We start from the raw sequence: 8,874 nt of genomic DNA, 5'->3' as shown, positions 1-8,874 counted from the left end.
GTCTATAGTCTAGTCTATAGTCTTGTCTATAGTCTAGTCTATAGTCTAGTCTATAGTCTAGTCTATAGTCTAGTCTATAGTCTAGTCTATAGTCTAGTCTATAGTATATATCCAGGACTAAAGCATAATCTAAAGTCTGGTAGTCTATCCTATTATCTAGCCTATGGTCAGCTCTTTATTTTAGTCGATATTCTTTTCTAGTCATGTACTAACCATTGTGTTCATTGTCTAGTTAAATTTTATTTTGCCACTTAGCAGAGTTATCTCCAACGCAATGTCATAATGTCATTAATGTATTTTGTTATTGTTTTCATATATATTGTCCCACTGTGCCTTGTAAAATGTTTATCTTACACATATTAAATCACATTACAAGCTGACTTCAAAAATATATTTTATTATTTTTAGTTTTTAAATACTACCACGTATTTTTTGAAAACATTAATCAAATAATTTGGTAATTAAAAAAATAACAAGCTGATGTGGTCTGTTGATGATTGGAGATTAGTTTTTTTTTTCATTTTGGCAATTTTAGTTTTTGTTTTACGATAAAACAAAACTTGGAAATTTGAAAAAAAAACATAAAATAAAACTAATCAAATGAAACAAACGTAATAAAATGCGTAACATTTAATTGGTGGAGCTAGTTTTGTAATCGATTAGTTTTTTCTTCTCAATTTCTGCTTCGAAAAATGTTACACAATTTTTTTCGTAGATTTGTTTGGTTTTATTTTAATTTAATTATTTTGTTTTCTTATACTAATTATGAACAAAAACAATTAAAAACTTAAAATTAATAAAGAAACGTCTGTTTAGTTATTGAAGTCAAAAAGAAAAAAATTTCAAGTTCAGTTTTAATTGCATAATCTAGTTTCAGTTTTCATGCCCAAGCAATAATTTTAAAAATTAATTTTTTTTGTTGTACTTGCATTTTTGTTAAATTTATGTCATATTTGCTTATGTGTAATATATTTTAAGCATTTTTCTTGCCCATTGATTAACTGTGTTAATAATACTTTATTTCTTTTTGTTTATTTATAATATAAAAACTTTTTTGTCTTTTTTTTCTTTTATAGCACAAAAATATTGTTTTATTTACTATATATTACTGCTATTTTTAACACGGTTTACAGTGCTTTACAGTTTTTAATTTACTTGTAAAAAATGTTAGTTTTATTTAATTTTTCAACTTTCTTTATTTAACTTGTTTTTCAGTTTATAAGTTGTTAACTCCTATGTAAGAGTTTTTCAATACCCTACACCACTTTTGTGGGGATGGTATTTATGCTGATGTATGTAACTCATTGAAATATTAGTTCTATACTTCAAAGTATGCCAATCGACTCAGGATAGTTTTCTGAATCGATTAAGCTATGTCTGTCCTTTTGCCTGTCAATCGGTCTGTCTGTCCGTCCATGTAAACATTGTAATCAAACTGCAGGTCGCAATTTTCAAGATAATTTGATGAAACTTCTTTTGGAACAAGGACGAAGTCTGTTGAAAATGGTAAAAATTGGTACATTATTTTTCGTAGTCCACATACAACTGTACCCCCCGAAAAGGACATTTCTGTATATAATTATGATTTATATTCTAGTATCTCTTCCAAAATAAGCACAACTTATTTTTTTGCAAGTCCATATATCGGGTTGCTTTGAGCCTAGCCCCATTCCCCTTAAGAATATGATTTAAAAATCAACATAATTAGAAATAAGGGCAAAAAAAAACAATTTAAAGGCTAAGGACTATTATTAAAAACAAATCTTATTTTTTACACACTTTTTACTGGTGTAAGGTATTACATGGTCGGATAAGCCTGACTATAAATTCTTACTTGTTTTTCTTTGAGAAACATGCAGACAACAGACAGTATGTCTGATAGTCAGTCAACAACATCTACTTATTTTTTGTACTGTTGCCGTACAAGATCAACAACATTAAATGTTATGATCATCGTCATCATCATCATGATCACCATTATTAAATTTTCTTTTCAACCAATTTCAGACAGTAGTGACATCGACCACTTTCTCCTTTAACATGCATGACATTTTTGTTGTTGTTTCATACATGTTTTTGGTGTTGTTATATCCAGTTTTTCTTATAAATTATATTGAACTTGCAAAACTGCAGTGTTTATTAGTAGTAAAAAATTTTTGTAATAAAAAATTTATATTTAAAAATGTATTAAACTCTTCTAATAATTTATAGCTTATTATCTTCACCAACGTATTTTGTGAATAGACATGACAAAACATGTTCTATTCATGAAAGATTATTGGTTATTATCTCCAAGTCTTATTACTGACTAATCATTATTATGAAATATTTCGATCATTGAATTAGTCTGAACACAGATTGAGTCTTAATTAATAGTCATACGAACTATGCTTGATCATAGTATGATTATCAGTAAATATAATCTGATTAAAATCTATCTATAATTTTGTCATAGCCTAGTCATTAACTTGTCATATGTTAATTATAACTAGAACAATGTACTACAACTACTACTGTACTACGTTTATTACTTAGTCTTAACATAGATTTATTGTGATTTTATCATAATTTAGTCTTAATTTTTAAGCATACGAACAAAGTTTGATCATAGTATGGTCATATCTAATGTAATGTGATCACAATCTAACCATAATCTTGTCACAGCCTAGTCATACCGAAAACTCAGTCAATATCATAATCTATTCTATCGAAAATTTCAATGTTGTCTGGACATAGTCTAAACCTAAAAAAATCATGGTCACAATTAACCAAAAAAAGTTTGTTACTTTCAATCATAGTTTCCTAAAGACAGTAACTTATTTCAAATTATGAATTGGATTATAAACCCTATATTCATTACTATAATATTATATCGTAAAATATTTTTATAAACAAATAATTAAAATATTATTTTATTACTCACCATTTTTCTTATCATCTTTTGTCTCCACTTTACCCTCGGTATCCTTTGAGGGTTTCGCTTGCACGGCATTTATTATTAAAAATAAAAATAAACCAAAATGCAGTATTTTTGATTTTGGCAACATTGTGTTTAATTAATTTTGAAATAATTATACAATACTATATAGGAGGCTAAGGGGAGAAAACATGTATAAAAATATAAAAGTAGAAAAGAACACTGGAAAAATATGAAAAATTTATAAATATATTATTATTTAATTTTGAAAACAAAAAACTTCATTAAAAGCATTATCTTCTTTAATATTTTTATAATGGAACTAAAATTTGTATTTTCTTTTTCTTTGCAGGTAAATATCGTTTTATATAAATGCTACAGTATTTAATACATTTTAAGGTAAATTAGTTATTAAAATTTAATTTAACAAATAAAAAACACAATTTAACTTTACCATCTGCTTTTATGATAATAGTTCGGTACTTTTCGAAAGACTTTTTCAATTTCTTTTGCTTTAACAATATCTGTTTGGCCTTTTTTCCTCTCGATTGAGGTTTTTTGGAATGCTAACCAATTTTAAATCTATGTCTCATTAAACTTTCAAAACTTTTTGCATTTTAATGATAGTTCATGTTGGATTTTTTGAAAACATTTAGTTATTTTCTAACGTAATTCTAATTAGTACTAAAGATAAGTTTTAGATAGAAAAGTGGCCACAAGATTTATCTAAAGTGAAGTTTAATGACAAAAAATCTAATTTGAATAAATTCAATTTTTATTATTTTAGAAGACATCTTGGAAGATTTCAAACTCTATTTGTATATATGTATATTGGAAATCAAAAGTATTCAATAGAGCAGAATATTTGTTATAATTCCTGAACTTTATCAAAACACTTTATTCGATCCTCAATCAGTCAATTTAGCAATGTCTTTCCGTATATCTTTTGTAAACAAGATAGGGTCTAATTAGAATGACTAATTAGAATGTTGTCATGTCGATAATGCCACAAATATTATATTATAATCATCTGGTATTGAAAATGATCAAAATCGAATCCAGCTTTGGTCCTAGTTCCCATAACCTTTCACTTTTTTCTACATATTTTTTGTCTAGGATTATTTTAATAAGTATTTAAAAGGATTCTTGATAGAACATATCCAAATCATCCAAGGAATCTTTTTTTGGTTCTATAATAAATTAATACTGCATGTGCAGTTTAAGCTTATGCTCAATCCAACCCAGCAAAAACAAAACGAAGTACTTTTAAAAGAATTCCATTTATCACCACTTCAAAAGTAGCACTAAGTTTATTTGGTTTACCTTCTGTGGAAATGATGTTTACTGACGTCCAAAAAATGGTATGAGGATCGGCCCATAATTAAACCTTACCCCCAGTTCATAAGGTCCCTTTCAGAATATTACTATAATGCTCATTACTGGCTACAAAAATGTTAAACAACATAAAAGTGTTTTATTCTAACCAAAGTCTCCCTGACAAATTGTTTGAGGATTGGTCCACAACTGGTCCAACTCTCCATATAAGGCTCCATTTAAAAAATGACTAACTGTCATAACTAGCATAAAAGTATAAGTAGAGCGTTAAAACTCAACCAAAATCTAGGTAAAAGAAATCTGTTTTCTCAATGAGTATAATATTTATTGTTAAAAAAGAATAAATTTTCATACAATATATAAATTTTTGATAGGTGTTTGTGAATAAGAGCATTAATAAGAATAGTATAAAATAACTGACCAATTCACAATCGGTATTGTAGGGTTGTATGTAGTAATATTTTTATATTTTTATTATACAAACTACAATGATAAGACAGCGATTGTATATTGAATAAATATATTTTTGCAATTATTGCTAAAAATTGCAGTTTTCTCATACTCATGATTTGTACGATATTAATTTATAATTAAAAAAAGATAAAATTTTCATAAAAAATTCTATAAACCTTTGATAAATGTTTATGAATAAGAGCATTAATAAAATAATTGACCAATTCACAATCGGTGTTGTATGCTTGTTTCGTTGTAATGTTTTTATTGATTTGTTTTTGTTGAAACAAATTTTATTTCAAAAATTTTTATGACATACAACTCTACAACGATAAGACAGCGATTGTGAATTGGATTAAAATATATTGTTGCAATCATTGATGAAAATTGCAGTTTTCTCATACAAGCTATGATTTGTTTAATTTCAATTTATTAAAAAAGCCAATTTATTTTTTTTTTAAGAAAATTTTTATAAAAACACTTTGCATCAAAGATAAGTTCCATTGTTCATAGATTTGTTATTCATGAATATGTTTAAAATCGTGGTTTTTCATATGTCAATTGTTTTTTATTCGTTATGTAATGATTTTCTATAATATTTATATTTTTTTATTATTTTTTGAAATTCTTTTAGTTTTTTATCAACATTTCCAAATTTATCAGTTTTTTTCTTTGCAATAAGTTCAGAATATTTAATACATTATTTATCTTACATGTGCAGTAACGCCTTTTATTATTTTATAGGTTTAATTAATTTTTTTAATTACTTGGTTTATATAACAAAAAACATTTTTTTATAAAATTTTAGATTTGTTTATGTTTTTCACAACTTTGTTTATATTTTTTTCTATTTGGGTTTTTATTAGTTCCACAATATAGTTTCTTTATGATTTTTTTTTTGTTTTCTTAACAAAACCAAGTTAAGTAATTAAATATTTATATTTATTTGTAAATAATGAAAATTGTATTATTTTTAGTTGTTTATGGCACGCAAACACAATATATATATTTTTTTGTTAACAGAGTTGATATACCTAAAGGTATGGTTATGGAAGTTTTAATATATAATTTAGATTTATTTAAAACACGGATATTTGATATGGTTTTGTGGTATAGTTTGGAAAAAAATTTATAAATATTAAACCATTGAAAACTTTTGCAATATTATGGTCAGTTAGTTTATAGAAGAAAAAAAAAATATTATTGCACTTTATTTATGATTTTTTTTGTTGATTTTGTTTTAGTAGATTTTATTTATATTTTTGCAAGTGGCTTTGAAAACTACTAGTGCAGAAAATTTAAAGAAATATATATTTCTATTGAATATTGATTTTTTTATTATTTAAACAATATGATTTAATCAATGCTTTTACAACATTTAAACAATAAGAAAATTTTAAAACAATTGCATGTCAAAAATTGTTCAGTAGCCACCTTTTTATACAGTAGTTTTTTTTTGTTTTATATATAAAACATAAGAAGCACTTTTTTCAAGTTTTATTTTTTCTTAAATATTCATAATCACGTTTTAACAACTGCCTTTTTAAATAAATGTTGTAGTTAAATATTTCATGTTTGATTTGTAATTAAAAATTATTTTAATTTTATTATCATAATTATTTAATCTTTTTTGAAAATTATTTTATTTTTTAATTAAATTTTTTAACTAGATTAATATACACACGGAACTTTTTTTGTAAATTAATTTTTTTTTTCAAATTTTTCTTTATTATTTGCTGACCAAGCTGCGATTATCAAACATTTGATTTGAACAAAAATTTAACCATAAATGAAGAAAGCAGCAGCAAAAACACAACAAAAACTGGTTAAGAAACGTATTTCCTTGTATTCAACAACAACAACAACAGCAACTGGAGGCATCAATTGCTGCTTAGGCCTCTATTGCATAATAATGTCTTGAAGTATGTAACACACACACACACATATAAATACATATATCTACTTATTTGACACCAAAGTTTAAACTAAAATTAAAATAATTTTTTCTTTTAAATTTAAACACAAATAAAAATTTCCTTTTAAACGCAACTTTTATAAGTTAATTCAACAGTTTGTTGTTATTTGTGTGGCAGCAACAGCAATAAAACTATACAAATTACACCTTTAACTTGCACTTGTATGTTGCACTTAAGCAAAAAAATCAACAAAAAAAGTCAACGCACGTAATTCTCTTGCAATCTTAGATCAAACACCAAAAAAAAAAATAAAAAAACTCAAAACTTAAACTACCATATATATAAAAAAATATATAAAAATTTTAAACTTAAGTTTAACTTTACGTTTACGTAATTTACGTTAATGTTTCTAGGTTTTGTTCACTTAAAACAACTGCGACGTTGTTTATTATTAATCCGCTTTTACCAAGTGTTAACCACGAATGTTACCAACAATCTGAAATGTGGTTTACTTGCCCCACAATAATAAACTGAAAAAATATCAAACTAAACTTTATAAATTCATACTCTATTAACGTTTAAAAAAGCAAGAAAAACAAATTCTCTTAAATAAATACAAATTTAAACTCATCGCTCTCTTTAGTTTTATGTTTAAAAATGAACCTTTTTTTCTTCTTATAAACAAAACAGCTGTTTTAGTTGTTATGAATGAACTCATAATATTTGTTTATATTTTTTTAGTTATTATGTGTATTTTTACTTTTTTTAAGCCGGCTTTAGCTTGGTCAGCTGTTATTTTTTGTTTTTTTTCTTTATTAAAAACATAAACAAATGCCGGTAGTATGTTTTGGTCGTTACGTTACACACTCTGTTGCCAGAGTTTAAACTTTATTATGAAACCAGTTTTTATTTTCGCTTTTAATTGGTTGTATTCGTTTAACAATTTGACTTTATATTGATGACTTTTTTTCTGTTTCTTTTTGTTGTCTGCTAGTTGTTGTATATTATTTTGGGGAAATACCAATTACATGTTTTTGATTTCAAAGTGAAAATTATTTTTTATTATAAAATTTAAAAGGATTAGAAAAAATTGGAGCATTTTTCATTATATTTTGTATAAATTTGTGATTCATATTTATTTAAAAAATGCAGAACTTTTTTAAATGTTCTAATCAAGTTACTTTCGAATACCCCGATCTGACGTAAAGCATATCTTAGTCAAAGCATTTTGCATCATTTAGATGGGGAGGTAAAACTCATTTCATTTTATTCTAAATTGTTTTACTCAAATATTGCAACATTTGACGAAATGCCCAGCAAAAAACAACTTTCAAAGAAGCGAAAAAGAAGTCGAATTTACTCTATGAAAGTACTGAAATAGACCTGAAAAAGTGATAATTTTAACCCGGGCTTGTCATAGTATGTGCATTTTATTTAATACCAAATTCACTACATCTGAAGTCATTCTCAGGAAGTAGTATTTATGTTATTTTTTGGTAGTTGTTAGGAAGTTTAAATGTAGTATTATAAAATACAACTAATTTGATTCTAATTTGATAAATAAATAATTAACGCATTTATCAATTAACTCCAAAATAAATTTGGTTTAATTAAAAAAAATTCCAAAACAAAAAATATACGTTTAATTTGAAAACAAAAATACGTCTGTCCGTCCATGTAAACATTGTAATCAAACTACAGGCCGTAATTTTGAAGATAATTGAATGAAATTTAGTACATGATCTTCTATTGTCCCTATTGAAAATGGTCCATTATTTCACCTAGCCCCCATACAACTGTACCCCAGAATATGGCTTGTAAACATTGTTATCAAATTACAAGTCGCAATTTTGGAGATAATTCAATGAAATTTGGCACATGATCTTTTATGGTACTGTAGACGAAGTCTATTGAAAATAGTTAACATCGGTTTATAATTTCACCTAGGCCCCGTAGAACTAAACCCGCCAAATACGGCTTTTAAGTTCATAATTATGTTTCATATACTCGTATCTCGACAAAAACCTGCAAAACCAAGTTCTATACTAGTCTTGATGACCCCGATGAACTTTTTATTATAAAGCCTCATTTGACTCTAAAAGCCCCATCAAAATTTTACTTTAATATCCACAGTTTTATTAAACAGTAAATGGCTTTAGTATATCTGAGGCAAAGTACAATTCAACATAAATGCTATATTATGATATCTAAGTCACATTTTCTTCGTATACAGGTGTAAGGTATTATATGGTC

The 8,874-nt window shown here is 25.6% G+C and overlaps 1 protein-coding gene across 5 annotated transcripts in view; it reads right to left on the bottom strand.

Annotated features, from left to right (window-relative positions):
• The window catches only part of LOC111685312, a 19,512-nt gene extending 12,354 nt beyond the window's left edge, over positions 1-7,158 (bottom strand). Inside the window, exons 1-2 of one of the 5 annotated variants that reach the window (XM_046945696.1) lie at positions 7,006-7,158; positions 2,924-3,139 (exon numbers count right to left, since the gene is read on the bottom strand). In XM_046945696.1, the coding sequence (XP_046801652.1) occupies positions 2,924-3,047 (124 nt within the window). In that variant the 5' untranslated portion in view covers positions 3,048-3,139; positions 7,006-7,158. The remainder of the gene's footprint in view (positions 1-2,923; positions 3,140-7,005) is intronic. The other 4 variants (XM_046945697.1, XM_046945698.1, XM_046945700.1 and 1 more) reach the window with 4 other exon arrangements.
• Between the last annotated feature and the right edge of the window lie 1,716 nt (positions 7,159-8,874).

The sequence above is a fragment of the Lucilia cuprina genome, chromosome 3, assembly GCF_022045245.1.
Source record: "Lucilia cuprina isolate Lc7/37 chromosome 3, ASM2204524v1, whole genome shotgun sequence".
Taxonomy (NCBI): domain Eukaryota; kingdom Metazoa; phylum Arthropoda; class Insecta; order Diptera; family Calliphoridae; genus Lucilia; species Lucilia cuprina.
This window is presented reverse-complemented; position numbering and strand designations above follow the sequence as displayed.